Here is a 17003-nt window from a genome sequence, read left to right as displayed (position 1 = left end):
AATGTGTATGTGTCTGGGGAGGGCATGACTTAGCATTACGGTAAGCTATTGGTCACAGGCAGCTTTTAGAGAGGAGGTAGGCCTGTGATGTCATCTGTCATGGCCCCATCGTATCAGTGATGTCATCAATCCGACTCTACCCTGTTCCAGTACAATAATGCATTCACCTCTGCTGCTTTGTCATTATGCATACTGACTCAACACAATAATGACAGCAGCACATTGTCATGTTCATATCTAAGTATGATATGACCCGTTTCAATTCGCACACAACAGACAGTCTTTACTAGGGCACACTCACACACACACACACTCTCTCTCACACACACACACACACACACACACACACACACACACGCACACACACACACACACACACACACGCACACACATATGCGCGCGTGCACACACACGCACACACATATGCGCGCGCGTGCACACAGACAGACAGACAGACAGACAGAACTTAATCCAACTGTAAGAATGATAATACATATCATCTGATAATATAAAATGGTGTTGTATTGTATTGCACACAGTAAAATCCTCAGCGTTAATTTTTTCACTCATCTAGTGTACAAAGGGACCCTTATGGGTCGATTTGGTTATACGTGTACACTATCACAGCTAAATTAATTAAACATTAAAAGCATAATCTGTGGCAATGTCAAAGAATATTTCAGAAGGGGCTTCTAATTTCAGCGTGCTAAACATTCCAGGAAGAGAGAGGCTGTTGATGATGTCACTGGTAGGCAGTCCCCATCGATGATGTCACTGGTAGGCAGTCCCCATCGATGATGTCACTGGTAGGCACTCCCCATCGATGATGTCACTTGTAGGCAACTTTCTGAGCTGTCCACAGCCCACCTCATGAGACCCAGAGCTTTCTGAGCTGTCCACAACTCACCTCATGAGACACAGAGCCTTCTGAGCTGTCCACAGCCCACCTCATGAGACCCAGAGCTTTCTGAGCTGTCCTCAGCCCACCTCATGAGACCCAGAGCTTTCTGAGCTGTCCACAGCCCACCTCATGAGACACAGAGCCTTCTGAGCTGTCCTCAGCCCACCTCATGAGACCCAGAGCCTTCTGAGCTGTCCACAGCCCACCTCATGAGACACAGAGCCTTCTGAGCTGTCCTCAGCCCACCTCATGAGACACAGAGCCTTCTGAGCTGTCCACAGCCCACCTCATGAGACACAGAGCCTTCTGAGCTGACCTCAGCCCACCTCATGAGACCCAGAGCCTTCTGAGCTGTCCACAGCCCACCTCATGAGACACAGAGCCTTCTGAGCTGTCCACAGCCCACCTCATGAGACACAGAGCTTTCTGAGCTGTCCACAGCCCACCTCATGAGACCCAGAGCTTTCTGAGCTGTCCTCAGCCCACCTCATGAGACACAGAGTGAGTAGATGGAAATGATGCCATCTTATAATGAGCATTAGTAGTGAGGACCACCTTCTCTCTACCAAGAGAAGGTTTCAAAAGGGGTGAAGTGTGTCTTTAATCTCAATCTGGACACAAAAAGTATGGTGCTTCCGATCCATGGTACCGGCTCGACTCAAGTTGTATTTGGTACCACGCACATAACGTTTTTGTATGCGTCCCTTTGTTTAGTTTTCCACTGCAGCTAGTAGCTGTTTCAGCAGTACAGTCCAACAAAAACTGTTTCTGTTTCTGATAACATTTTAGATGAGAAAAAGGCTATGCACCCCAGGGAACTCTGGGATTTCTCTACCGTTTACCTCCACGTCCCCAATTCTGGATAAGTGTTAAGGTGGATGAAAGGTAGCCTGGCTAATAAGCCAGACTCAAATCACACTGTCGTGTGGTATTTGAGTCTGGAGATGCTGTGTATGGATCTTGTTTCCCGGGGGGCGGGTTCAAACATTTTCTCTTTGACGCAATTGGTCAGAGCTACTGTCAGTCAAAGGTCTCAAGCATTGAACGTCACTGTACCAAAGCCCGCCCATATTGCATACCGTGTCCCGATTGGCCACACCAGTTCTCTGGTGTAGGAAATGGGCGTACAATTGAGCCTCTCCAGACCGTAATCCACCGGCAGGCAATTTCTTTTTGCCAACGGCTGATTCGGTCTGGCTTATTAGCCAGGCTAGATGAAAGGGCCATGCACCCAGCTGCTAAATATTGATTCATTTCAGGTTTACAAAAGTTGGCAGTATTCTGGAGCTGCCACGTGGTCATAGGGTGAGACGTCGTGATGATTCCGTCTGGCCAGTCAGTATTTCCCGTTACCATCTGGTCATCTCAGCTCACTTGTAACCACGACGGAGGTGATACCAAAAACGTACCAGGTAATTAGGTAGTCGCTTTGCCCAAAAAGTCGAGTCGTGCTGGTACCATGCAGTGGAAAAGTGCCAGTATTAGCATTAGTAAAAGCAGAGTGGTTTGTGAACCAACAGAGAGAGAAAGAGAGCACACAGAGACAGCTCCCACCCCCATCCTGCAGCTCAGAACCACTAGCTTCAACCCATACCATGCTACTGTGGAGGCTGAGGGATTCCATTGTAACCATCATGTCCACTAATTATAAGCAATATTTGTATTCCACCGTAGTAAGTATTTGTATTCCATCCATGGTCCACATGTGCCCCCTGATCCACCTTTTGTCACAGCTATGATAGGATCAGACGGTATGGAAAATTGTAGAATTGACAGGCATCCTGAAGCAGATATTTCAGTATTTGTGTATAAAGACAGCCTCATGGAGCTCAAGAAGAGCCTTTAGTCAGAACATTAAAGCGGTATTATGTAACGTTTTTCGTTAACACGTTGATTGCGGAGAATTGAAATCGTGAAATAAGCTTCACTGCTGAATATTTCACTAACCTTTGAAAAATCCCCCGGGCGCTAATGTAGGTCCGTTTCACAAAATTCCGCCTGAATATATTCCAATCGTTTGTAATAGTGTCCAAAAATATTCCACAGTCCTGACGACAACAACAACAGCCGGGAACTTGGGCACACGGGTGCGGCCATAGAGCACCGAAGTCTCTGACGTCAATATCGGTAGAGGGCGCAAATCCCCATAGGGGGATTTTAGATCGCCTCAAATAACTACTGTGTTTGAAAAATAAACATGTCATCCTGGCCGTTTCACTCATATGGATTTGAAGAATCAACTGACTGAGAGAAAACGCTGTTGTTACTGCTACTGAATTAGTTACATTTTCGCTAGAAACAGACTGTTTGCGACAGACTGGCTGTCGCAAACGATACAGAGACACGTCCCTGACAATAACGCCGAGACAGCTTGTTTATTTTTGGACCACAATGCTTACATGAAACGATTTTAAGATGACCCCATGTTATTCTCCATAGAGAAATGACTTCCGTGAACCGGGCAGAACCAGAGGATGAGCGAGTGACGTCAGGACTTCGGCGCTCTATTGTCCCTCATAGACTTTGCACTGCGCCTCAATTTCCCAGAAGCCCTGAGAACCCTGTGTGACTGTTTTCCTTTCCGGTCACGTGATACAAACGTGTGACGTATCCTATAATCCTACTGTGTCCGCATGTATCTCTTAAAAGTTAAAAAAAAAACAGCGAACAAAAGTTGGGAATGTCGTGATCCGCAGGGAAAGATTAGATCTCTTTATCAATTAAGTCAGGAATGTCGTGATCCGCAGTCAAACTGTTGTAATTTTGTCCAATCTATGGTAGAGCAGTGGTTCTCAAAACCTTTTGTGTCAAGGACCATGTACTTGGCCATGGACCCCCATCTGAAAATGTTTTGTGCTAGGGACCCCTTTTTGTGTAAAAAAAATCACACCCGTGTGAACTGAGTGGTGCAGTGACAACAAACACGGGTACACGGGACATGGGTACAAAGCCAGTTGTTGGAGTGGTTTGCACCACTCAAAAAGGAAATTTAACTTTTTCAAAACTTTTCAAACATTTCAAGATTTGTATTTTATTTAAAAAACAAATTGCACATGTAGCCTACATGCATGCAGCGCTCCTCGAAGTGACGTGCTGTGAGTTTGCACATCTGTTATTTTTTAATAGCCAACGTATAAAACATTGATAAAGGGGTGAAAATGATGATGCTGCATTAACACATCTTTGTGGGGGCCCTTTGGAACCTCTGAGGGAGTTTTCAACACTTGAACTGGGTTCAAATCGGGCTCCTTTGCTACACATTCATATTGTCCTTCCTTTTCATATTTATATATTTTATATTTACTTTTTTTCTCTTTTTGTTTTTGTGGGGCGCTAGCCCCTCCTATGCCCAGCTTTCCGGGTCTGTGTGAACACAAACATCGGCTTGTGATTGGCTTTGATTTTTGAGGGGCGCTAGCCCCTCCTACATCCAGCTTTTGGTTACCGTCCACAAACTTCGTCTTTCCCATTTTGTGTGTGTGTGTGTGTGTGTGTGTGTGTGTGTGTGTGTGTGTGTGTGTGTGTGTGTGTGTGTGTGTGTGTGTGTGTGTGTGTGTGTGTGTGTGTGTGTGTGTGTGTGTGTGTGTGTGTTCTTAAATATTAATAGCTTCAAAAGGATAGTTCTGAGATGTTGGTGTCATCAATGGATGATGTCACCTTGTGCTTAGAAGTGTGGTTTATTGCTTTAGATGTTTAGTTTTCTTTGCCATGGTAGTGTCTTGGTTTTACATTATCTTGTCTTCATGTGATATTTCCCATAGAAAATATTGTAAATAGGTCTTTTGGTTCTGCTACAATAACAGTCTAGCATGACAGAGCTTTTTCTTTGCTGCTGCTGTCGTAGTGATACTCTGTTGGTTCAGATTTTAGGACTTTTAGGAAATACTTGCCATTAGTATAGTATTAGTGGTTGCAAAGGTGGTGGGAGTCCCACGGTGGGCGTTCTGGTCTGGTTTTGGTGAATATTTAGACTTTCAGTCACCCTAGTAGTGTTAAATCTCCATTCCTCCCTCTATCACTCCTGAAAAGTCAGACATCAGTATACACTTTTCCATTGTGGTAGAAAAACATTGTAGTATACTAGCTTTCCCACACATCTTGTGATTTCACCCAGCACTGTCTAATAAAACCAGAAATGCCTCATAAAGAAAAGATCAAAATTTAAATAACAGAGGCAGTTTCAGTCAACTGTATCAGAGCTGTTGCTTGTCGTTTAGCCCCAGAGTGCTGCTGTTGCAGCTTTGCTAGCCCCAGTCAGCCCGCCCCTGTAGTGTAGACTAGAGAGCATCTTCATCTACCAGACTAGCCCCACCCTAGAGATGGAGGCAGTGCACACAGCTACAGAGAGCTGATACATAATACAATGCAATGTTTATATAATAGTTGTAATGAGAGGCCAGTATGAGTCATCCTCACTTTGATGTGTCTGAACTGCATCGCTGCATTGTCGGGCAGAAACCTTTTTTTTTTGAGTGGTGCAACCACTCCAAGGAACAGCAATGTCTGTGTTAACATACCTATGTGTTCATGTGTCCGTTCACCTACCTATGTGACTATGAGCACCAGTGCCAATGAGTACCAAAAGTGGCGCTGTTGTGCCAGAAACAGAGAGAGAGAGATAGTGCTGCACTGTTGCCTGCTAATGAGAGACAGAGAGAGGGGGGGGAGTTGCACCACTCAGTTCACACGGGTGTGATTTTTTAATTAATACAGCGTCACACAAAAGCAGCATCAAAAGTAGAATCTAAAAAGTAGAAGCTACCTTTGCTACTTTTGAAAGTGAAAGGTTGAATGTGTGTCTGGAGGTGGAGGACAGACCTATAACCACTCAGACCAAGTTCTTTATTCTTCCCAGTCTCACATCACCAGTCTTCTTCCCAGTGGCTAGAGGACAAGAATGCTAACAATCCGCCTCATCGTTGTGTTTTCTGAAGGGTTACAGAGCCCACAGTGGCTCAATAACACTGTCTGACTATCGAATAGAATGGAATTTAATCAATGTGGTCCCCACAAGCAAGAAGAATTTACAATATAACTAGAAAAAGTGCCCTTCTGGGCACAGGTCTCCACCAGGAGGATAGGACTGTGTGAGATGTTTGGCAAAATGTTTAGGAGTAATATAAACATGTTTGCCTTTGATGGCAATTTGATGATTTGAGGCATTTTGTTCCAAAAATGTGTTTTGCAAAAATCAACCTGTTGGTGGCGCTATAACAGGCCAATGTGAAAAGGGTGGGATATATTCCTCAGCCTAGTAAGAAAATGTGTGAAAGATTTCACGTAAATTGCATGCTGCGTTCATGATTTGAGGCTTTTGTTCAAAACGGGGCAATCTTGCTAAACTGTGAAAGCCAATTATAGCCAATTAGGATGGAATATGAAATATCGGACAGATCCGACTTGAGCACATGACCATAGAGATACTGTGTAACGATTTGTGAGATTTTTGGACAGAATCTGGAGGAGTAATATCAAAAAATGTGTTTTACAAAAGTCGGCCTCCTGGTGGCGCTATAAAAGGCAGATGCGGAAAATGCAGGTCAAAGGTTTGTCCTTGGTCTCTAGGGAGTGTGCATGCAACGTTTCACGCAGATCGGTGCAGTTTTAGGTAAAAAATGTGAAAAGCTGCCTCATGGTGGCGCTATAACAGGCCGCTCTGGAAAATGCGGGGCAGAGGTTCATCGTTGGCATCCAGGGAGTGTGTGTGCAAAGTTTGGCATCGACCAGGTTAACGGTGCCGGAGATTAGCTGGTAACGGACGGACGGAAGGACACACACACGGACGGACACACACACGGACGGAGTGCAAAACATACTCTCTCCCCATGCCTTCGGCCTGGTGGAGACGATCACCAGAATGTGCTAGAACGCATAAACAAGCTAATGGATTCAATAGAATAGTAGCTGAGTTGATGGAGAGAGAGGCCGTCTGGGGTGATCGGAAGGTCACCAAATCTCCGTCCGGATGTGTCGCGAAGCACTTGACCCCTAACTGCTGTGCATCTGAGAAGCCATCAGCTGGGGTGAAGCTAAAACTGAATCCCCCTATATACAGGATCAGTAAAGGGATAGGCTAGGCTTTTAGACATGTGGGAGTTTTAATGTTTAGTGATTAAAAAAGGAAACCTGATCAGAACAGACTTGGGTTGTCAGGGTTGAACAGTTTCATATTTACTTTAACTTGAGTAGCTTATGCGTGGCTAATTACTTACCACATGAAGTACACTGAGGGGTGGTGTTTGTGTGTGTGTGTGTGTGTGTGTGCGTGTGTGCACGTGTGCGCGTGCGTGTGCGCAAGTGAAATCAATCCGTAGCGGAGAGGAGAGTTTGTATGCGTTCAGTCCTGAGGCGTGGCCCCCTGCATTGCACTGGGGAGTTGTACAGCACAGTAAGGGGAAGGAGCAAGCGACGTGCCTCCTTATGACAGGACTGGGTGCCATTCAAGCGTGGCACAGATAGTTCCATCTCCACTTTGCTGATAAAGTGATAACCTGCTGTACTGTAGCGGCTGCTCTAAACCAGCTACAACACCCCCCTCCCCCCTGCCTCTCGTTCTCTTCTCTGTGTCGGTCCAATCCAGTAGCAGCAGCAGCCCTATGTGACTGTCCTTTCTATCAACTCTCGCATCGAGCAGAGCCTTCTAAAAAACGTGCCTCATTATGGCAGGTTTGTGATAATCTTGGGTTACTCTCTGCTGCATACTGTTCGTAACATTATCTGCATTCCAACCAACTCTGCCCTAGCTCTCCAGTTCTCCCAGACTCCCATCCTCAGACACTCCCTTCTTATGCCAAAGAAAAAGAAACGGCACGGCAAAGTCCAGGGTGTTGATTTAACTCTGAGAGTGTGCAAATGTAACCAAATGGATCCCTTCCCGGATCCATTTGGTTACATTGAGATGAGGATTTTACTGTGTGCCGTATTGCAGGAAGGAGGCCGGCTAACTTGCTTTAAAAATCAGATTCAAGGAATCTGCCTTTGTGGGATGCTCACATATCGAACCTGTTAGACACACGAAAACAAGAGTATAGAAGTGGTATTGAACTAAGACACACACAAAACAACCCACGTAAATACAAACTGCACAGTCATATCTCCTTCTGTCTCCTCTATAGCCAGAACCCTTTATAAAGCCATTAGCCTCAGGAGGCTGGTTTAGGGAGGAGAGAGACAGACAGATAAAGGCTGGACCTCAAGGTTAGCTCTCTCTTCTGCACAGTGACCTAGTCTGCAGCCTGCTCCTCTCCCATTGCATGCCCCTCCCTTCTTCACAGTCCAATTCCTATCTCTGTCTCTTTTTCTCGGCAAGGGAACTGGCTAATAAGCCCTTTAGCCTTCTAATTATGGGCAAATTGATTGTTTCAACTGAGCATGGTTCTGAATCTTAACTTGCTGATTTGCACAGAATATCTTCTTCTCCTGACACCTCTGTTATTGTGTCCTGAGCCCTGACCTCTCCCTAAGATTATGGATGGTTGATGCTTGTTTCTATCTAGTGTTCCTTAAGTTATTTTACAACATACACAGACTTACACAGATGTTGCAGGGTCACCTACTTCCTCAGTCTTAGGTTGTTAAAGTGATATAGCTCACGTTTTTAAATCTTTTTTTCCCTCTTTTTTAAATCTTTGGATATCTCTGCTGTCTGGAAGAAACCACCTAACTCCAAAATGTTCATTTTTAAGGAAATGAAAAAACATTCAGCTCAAGTGGACTTAGAAGGTTTTTGTTTTCATTGGTTCAATATTTATTTTAACCAACACACAGACGTAAAGGCTGTTCAATAGCATTGATATATATTTATTTAAAAAAAATATATATATATCAAAAACCTCACATATGTGGTGGTTAGTTAAGTTTCCTCCGGACAGCAACGAAATATTATGTTATCACATGGTACAACCATTTTTCAATACAGCTACTAAGAAATCTCCACTGGAAGCTTGTTATAGTCAGGGAATATTATCAGTATAATGTCAAATCTGGTAAAAAAAAAAAATCTTACCAAGACTTTTCTATTCAACCACCCTAGGGGAATTTTTGACAGCTGACAGCTGCTGAAAGTGGGTTAGGGTTAGACACATTTGGGAATATTTGGACAAGTGGCTATGGCCAAACTAGGGGGTCTATGGCCAAACTAGGGGGTTTTCATAATTCTGAACGCATTCCAAGCATTCGTTTTGCACGAAAAACACTCCTTGGGCTAAATTCGATGTGGACCTCTCCAGTGCACCAACATAGATTGATCTTGTAAACAAGGCCTCCCCAGGCTCCGTTGAGCTTACTAGGATAATACTACTTCCGGTTGTCTGGAAATGTGGCATTTCAAAATAAGAGCTCAAATGGGAAAACAGCTGGCGTGAGTTAGATCCTAATTTTTGAGTGGTGCAACCACTCCCTTACGGAGCTATGTGTGAGGGTGGGTGGCTGGCTGGCTGGCTGGCTGGGTGGGTGGGTGCGTCTGAGCACGAAAACAGCATGGTTGTTTTTCACCACCTGTGTGCAACCTACACGCACACAAACACACACACACACACGCACATATTAACTGTATATATGGTGATTTCAGGTCTGCCAGTACAGTACAGTGATAGTACAGTACAGTAGAGGGTACAGTAGTAGAGGGACCCCCACACGGTAACTCAGTCATTTCTCAACCGTTTCGGATGTGGGGCGGCTCGCCGGAATCGGGCCGGCACCCTGGATGCGTTCCTGTGGGTCTGGGAATGGAATCCAGCTGATTCAATTATTTGACAAAAACCTCTTGTTGTGCGATATCAAAATTTCAAATATAATTTTAACTTACCTACAGCCTGCTGTCTGATGTATTATATCGTCTCTGTCAGGTGGAAATCTCATATTGTCCAAAACGGTTACTTTTCAGGATTCAAATAAACTAGCATTCAGTGATTTGGGTGATTTTGAAGAAAAAAAACGTCCGCCCCGGTAACAAGGGGGGGACACGCGACAGGCCAACAGCACACACACCAAGGCCCGCCCCCACTCGATCATGATTGGCGGAAGGCCCCTCTCTATATCCTGATTGGATGAAGACTGGGCCACCTAACCAAAAACAAAACCTAAGGTTTTTTGACCCCCAGGGGACAGGGAGGAACTCCTTATATGGTCAGCACACTCTATAGTAGGGAGGATTATCACAAAACAAAAAAAGAAGTGATATTTGAATTAAGTGAAATCACTGAATATATCTTTAACTTTGGTCCATTATTTCTCCACTTTAATAATACCAATTGGTATCGATTACTATAGTCACCTTTACAATAAAGTATAGATTGTAATGATCGGGTGCCCCCTAAAAAAGGTGACTAATAAACGATTACAATTATATAAAATACAATTGGTATTATTATAGTGGAGACCTAAGTTTCCGAATGTTTTGTGCTGAGTTAAAAAAAACAGTCACAGATCTACAAGCTATAGCTATATAGTATATTGCTACAACTATATACAAAATGTTATGAATTATTATTTTCTATTTATTATATTATATTCCTCACTACTTTACTTTGTGCACTCATTTAGTACAAAGGCAAATCACATAACCCAAAAACTATTTGTGTCCCTATTTATTTTGGACATAAAAAAACTGGGGATTTGCTATGACATTCTCATGTGTAGTCACAAGTATGAGGTTGCATGGTCATCATTCATTACTATGACATTAGGTGGCATACCGTTATAGGCACATACCAGTAGTTATCACTGGCATTTGTAATTCATGCTATAATAATTCACCATGGAGCTTTCTCCCCATCTTGTTGTCATTATTATTATTGTTATGTTGATGTTGCACAGTATGCAGGCCTTTCAACACTTGGATTCTGCTGCTTGCAGCTAAAACTGCTTTCAAAGTCCAGAAAGAAATGACAAGGACTGCTTATATCAGAGAGGTGATTGAGGCTCAAACTATTAGAAATAACTTGGGACATAGACAATATGATATTAAATATTAAAAGCAGTTTTAAAATGCATGTTATTTGCGCTTTAAAGGACCCATTGCCAGGGTGTAATTGGTTTTCGATGGTGACGTAAGGACGATATGTTTTAGTGTCGGGAGGATTAAAGGTAATGCCCCTATGTATACATGTATGTAATCTGACACCACTGCCATATCAAGCACAAGTAGTCATTACTCATACGCATGAGTGACGGCTTTCGATGGTGACGTATATGTCGATCAGTGTCGGGTGGATTAAAGGAAATGCCTCTATGTATGTATATGTAATTTGTAAATTGATTAGCGGTATACTGTGGTTACTTTGTGCCCCGTTTGATGCGTATGTATCGTAGCAGCATGTGACGTCAGTGTATAACTGCAAGCACAAGCACAAGTAGTCATTACGTCATACGCTGGCACGGCGCATACGCATCAAACATCGCCCTGGACGAAAACTATTACTTGCGCGCTCTGCTTGCGCAAGTAATGACAATGGAGGGATGTGATCAAGTTGGTTCACTCACAGTACTAATGACAATGGAGGGATGTGATCAAGTTGGTTCACTCACAGTACTAATGACAATGGAGGGATGTGATCAAGTTGGTTCACTCACAGTACTAATGACAATGGAGGGATGTGATCAAGTTGGTTCACTCACAGTACTAATGACAATGGAGGGATGTGATCAAGTTGGTTCACTCACAGTACTAATGACAATGGAGGGATGTGATCAAGTTGGTTCACTCACAGTACTAATGACAATGGAGGGATGTGATCAAGTTGGTTCACTCACAGTACTAATGACAATGGAGGGATGTGATCAAGTTGGTTCACTCACAGTACTAATGACAATGGAGGGATGTGATCAAGTTGGTTCACTCACAGTACTAATGACAATGGAGGGATGTGATCAAGTTGGTTCACTCACAGTACTAATGACAATGGAGGGATGTGATCAAGCTTGGTTCACTCACAGTACTAATGACAATGTAGGGATGTGATCAAGTTGGTTCACTCACAGTACTAATGACAATGGAGGGATGTGATCAAGTTGGTTCACTCACAGTACTAATGACAATGGAGGGATGTGATCAAGTTGGTTCACTCATAGTACTAATGACAATGGAGGGATGTGATCAAGCTTGGTTCAATCACAGTACTAATGACAATGGAGGGATGTGATCAAGTTGGTTCACTCACAGTACTAATGACAATGGAGGGATGTGATCAAGCTTGGTTCACTCACAGTACTAATGACAATGTAGGGATGTGATCAAGTTGGTTCACTCACAGTACTAATGACAATGGAGGGATGTGATCAAGCTTGGTTCACACACACTACTAATGACAATGGAGGGATGTGATCAAGCTTGGTTCACTCACAGTACTAATGACAATGTAGGAATGTGATCAAGTTGGTTCACTCACAGTACTAATGACAATGGAGGGATGTGATCAAGTTGGTTCACTCACAGTACTAATGACAATGCCTGGCTAATATAGGTTTGCCAAGCCACGTGTCCAGGATCCGCCTGTGCACAATTATTACATGATCGCCTACGCCTAATGGCAATTATTTGATATAATCACAATTATATACATGTTGAAAAATGTCCATGCATGTTCAAACATTTTTCAATAATAGCGGAAATAGCAGATCTCTGAGTCTGCAGTATTCAGTATTTTTACAGGACTGAGGTGGCAATCCTAGTAGGCTATTAATAAGTAATGTTACAATCTGCCTCATCAAATGCAAATACCATGAGAAAAAGTTTTAAATTGTGTTGCCAACTTGCCAAGTCGGGTTAGTATGAGCTTATTGCTTCAGTTTAATCACTGTAACCCTCAACTATTTGAAATAAATCAATCTCACAATGCATCACAATGCGTCTGCTATTGAACAGATTTTTTGAGGGGCGCTAGCCCCTCCTTTGCCCAGCTTTGTCTGTTTCTGTACCCCATAGCGATGATTTAATTAGCTGTGATTTTTTTATATGCAGATCTAGAATAGCAGATTTATAAGCAATTTTCAAGATGGCCGACAGGGTTAAAGTGGTTCAACTGATGTTCGCTTATGTCAATTTGCGGGGAAACCCCAAACAACCAGTCGCTTCATTTGGGCTTGTTTCTGTAGACCTATCTGCTTATTTCTCTCACAAAGTCTGGCAACACTGCTTCTCTCAGCCTGTTTGAAACACAAGTCTCTCTTCAAAATGCTCTTCTTATACATAATATGTGCTGCTATTGTTTAGTAGCCACGCTTTGTTGTTGTGGCTACTGGCTAGCTTACTAGTAGTCTGTAGCTCGTTGTCTGCCTATTGCACATAATGCTTGTTAGTGGTTTATAAAAGGTAAATTGAATGAAATGAAAGGATGGAACACATTAACAATACAGATAATTAGTCCAAAACCCTTCTTCTCTCCCATAATGAATTGTAACTATAATTAACCATTCTATTCTGTGGGCCATGTGTGAGAGAGAGAGAGAGAGAGATAAATGGTAATGGTAATGGAGATTTATTTAGAAATGGAGATTTATGAAGCTGATTTCCATTTGTTCCTTTCTTTCTCTTCACACAGTAAAGGGAATTATGCTTGTACTGTGAGGGACTATAGGGTGGGGTACCATATGATGAGATTCAGGCCAGGGATAAGCGCACGCACGCACGCACGCACGCACGCACGCACGCACGCACGCACGCACGCACGCACGCACGCACGCACGCACGCACACACACACACACACACACACACACAGTGATTGGCAGCAGAATGAATGCACAGCGTGCAGGTTGCTCGCCATTCTTCTTAACTCACCCTTTCTTCTCCTCCTTTTCCAACCTGTTTATTGTCTCCACCAGGCCGAAGGCATGGGGAGAGAGTATGTTTGTCTCCACCAGGCCGAAGGCATGGGGAGAGAGTATGTTTTGCACTCCGTCCGTGTGTGTGTGTGTCCTTCCTTCCGTCCGTCCGTCCGTCCTTCCGTCCGTCCGTTACCAGCTAATCTCCGGCACCGTTGGCCCGATCAATGCCAAACTTTGCACACACACTCCCTGGATGCCAACGATGAACCTCTGCCCCACATTTTCCAGAACGGCCTGTTATAGCGCCACCATGAGGCAGCTTTTCACATTGTTTACCTAAAACTGCACCGATCTGCGTGATACGTTGCATGCACACTCCCTAGAGGCCAAGGACAAACCTTTGACCTGCATTTTCCGCATCTGCCTTTTATAGCGCCACCAGGAGGCCGACTTTTGTAAAACACATTTTTTGATATTACTCCTCCAGATTCTGTCCAAAAATCTCACAAATCGTTACACAGTATCTCTATGGTCATGTGCTCAAGTCGGATCTGTCCGATATTTCATATTCCATCCTAATTGGCTATAATTGGATTTCACAGTTTGCAAGATTGCCCCGTTTTGAACAAAAGCCTCAAATCATGAACGCAGCATGCAATTTACGTGAAATCTTTCACACATTTTCTTACTAGGCTGAGGAATATATCCCACCCTTTTCACATTGGCCTGTTATAGCGCCACCAACAGGTTGCTTTTTGCAAAACACATTTTTGGAACAAAATGCTTCAAAAAAATGTTTATATTAATCCTAAACATTTTGCCAAACATCTCACACAGTCCTATCCTCCTGGTGGAGACCTGTGCCCAGAAGGGCACTTTTTCTAGTTTGCACTCCGTCCGTGTGTGTGTGTGTGTGTCCGTCCTTCCTTCCGTCCGTCTGTGTACAGCTAATCTCCGGCACCGTTAACCCGGTCGATGCCAAACTTTGCACACACACTCCCTGGATGCCAACGATGAACCTCTGCCCCACATTTTCCAGAACGGCCTGTTATAGCGCCACCATGAGGCAGCTTTTCACATTTTTACCTAAAACTGCACCGATCTGCGTGAAACGTTGCATGCACACTCCCTAGAGGCCAAGGACAAACCTTTGACCTGCATTTTCCGCATCTGCCTTTTATAGCGCCACCAGGAGGCCGACTTTTGGAAAACACATTTTTTTATATTACTCCTCCAGATTCTGGCCAAAAATCTCACAAATCGTTACAGAGTATCTCTATGGTCATGTGCTCAAGTCGGATCTGTCCGATATTTCATATTCCATCCTAATTGGCTATAATTGGCTTTCACAGTTTGCAAGATTGCCCCGTTTTGAACAAAAGCCTCAAATCATGAACGCAGCATGCAATTTACGTGAAATCTTTCACACATTTTCTTACTAGGCTGAGGAATATATCCCACCCTTTTCACATTGGCCTGTTATAGCGCCACCAACAGGTTGATTTTTGCAAAACACATTTTTGGAACAAAATGCCTCAAATCATCCAATTGCCATCAAAGGCGTATGAAGAAATGGCACCCTTTTCACATTGGCCTATTATAGCGCCACCAGGAGGCCACAACCTGACCTGCCCTGGTGGAGACCTGTGCCCCGAGGGGCACTTTTTCTAGTTATCATCTCATTTCTCCTCTCAGTGTTTCGTCTCTTCTTTCCATTTCCGCATCGTTACCCCCTCGCCTCTTTTAATGCCTCTCGACCTCTCCCGGTCTCTCTATCCTCTGCCATCTCTCTCTGTTTCTCTACTCCTATTTCGTCTCTGTCGGGTGGAAACCTCACATGTCCAAAATTGTTCAGGATTCCAATAAAGAAAAAGGTAGCAGATCGACAAGCTCAAAACTCGACTCCTAGTGCCAAGTTTCGAGCTTGTGGATTGATGGCTTGATGGTTTTGTATGACACTTAATATATGATCAAGCAGGGCATTCATATTTACGAAAAAACACAAAAAGTTAAAATATGGGATAAGAGGTTTCTTCCAGCAACGTTCACCTATTGATCTCCTCTCCTCTCCTCTCCTCTCCTCTCCTCTCCTCTCCTCTCCTCTCCTCTCCTCTCCTCTCCTCTGTGTACATAATGGTGTCCGGCTCTCAGGGTGTGGCGGAATAAAGAAAAAGGTAGCAGATCGACAAGCTCAAAACTCGACTCCTAGTGCCAAGTTTCGAGCTTGTGGATTGATGGCTTGATGGTTTTGTATGACACTTAATATATGATCAAGCAGGGCATTCATATTTACGAAAAAACACAAAAAGTTAAAATATGGGATAAGAGGTTTCTTCCAGCAACGTTCACCTATTGATCTCCTCTCCTCTCCTCTCCTCTCCTCTCCTCTCCTCTCCTCTCCTCTCCTCTCCTCTCCTCTCCTCTCCTCTCCTCTTCCTCTCCTCTGTGTACATAATGGTGTCCGGCTCTCAGGGTGTGGCGGACGGTAGCTTTGTATTTCTGCCCGGCAGCAGCAGTCAGCTCAGAGCAGCAGTAGATTAAGACCTGATGACACAGAGATCATCATGTTTACAGGCAGCCCTCTCCCGTCTGTGGATGTGCAGTTACACTTAACAGCAGTTGTTATGATGACCGCTATAGGCCTGTCATAATCGCCTAATCGCAATTATTTGAGATAAATCACAATTATTATGTTGCATAATCACGTCATAATCGTCACAACCTGGGGGAACCCACAGGTAGGTGTTTTTCCTCTGTGGGCTCCACCTCCTTTTTTATGGTTTGGCTTTCTTAGTCCACTTCGTCCCAGGTGCTTCTCTGTTTGTTCCTACTAACAACACTACATGTTTAGGGTAGTGGTGAGAGAGAGATTGTATATATTGTATTTTCAAAAATAGTCAAATAACAGAGGACATTTCACAGCATGACGTGGTTTGAGCTTGTATGTCGGCCATTTCCACTGCTCATGTTTTTCTTTAGCAAAAAGTTATTAAATTATGCCCTGTGCACCTTTTCTTGTGTGTGCGTTTGTGCGTGCGTGCGTGCGTGCGTGCGTGCGTGCGCATTTCTTTTGTTTTATTATAAAAAAAAAAATCACCTTTATTTATTCAGGAAAGTCAATTGAGAACCAGCTCTCTTTTACAATGACGCCCTGATTACACTGTACATAACAAACATTTGAAAACAACACATTACAAGAAAAAATATAATAAAATAAACAATTGATTGAACAAGATTGAACAAGTACAGCTATATGTCAAATTATTCCATAGGCCTACAAGACATTTAAATCGAGCAAGTGAAATCAAGTTCTTCAGTTTTAAGACTGATTGTAGACAC

General features: G+C 43.7%; 1 protein-coding gene across 1 annotated transcript in view; it reads left to right on the top strand.

The window, feature by feature from the left end:
- LOC306941789 (uncharacterized protein) overlaps window positions 1–16205 on the top strand; it is a gene marked incomplete at both ends in the record, with an annotated part of 43678 nt that extends 27473 nt beyond the window's left edge. The window contains 2 exons of the mRNA XM_079527432.1: window positions 15816–15838; window positions 16137–16205. Of these exons, the coding sequence (XP_079383558.1) occupies window positions 15816–15838; window positions 16137–16205 (92 nt within the window). The remainder of the gene's footprint in view (window positions 1–15815; window positions 15839–16136) is intronic.
- Between the last annotated feature and the right edge of the window lie 798 nt (window positions 16206–17003).

The sequence above is a fragment of the Electrona antarctica genome, assembly GCF_951216825.1.
Source record: "Electrona antarctica genome assembly, chromosome: 18".
Lineage (NCBI taxonomy): Eukaryota > Metazoa > Chordata > Actinopteri > Myctophiformes > Myctophidae > Electrona > Electrona antarctica.
This window is presented reverse-complemented; position numbering and strand designations above follow the sequence as displayed.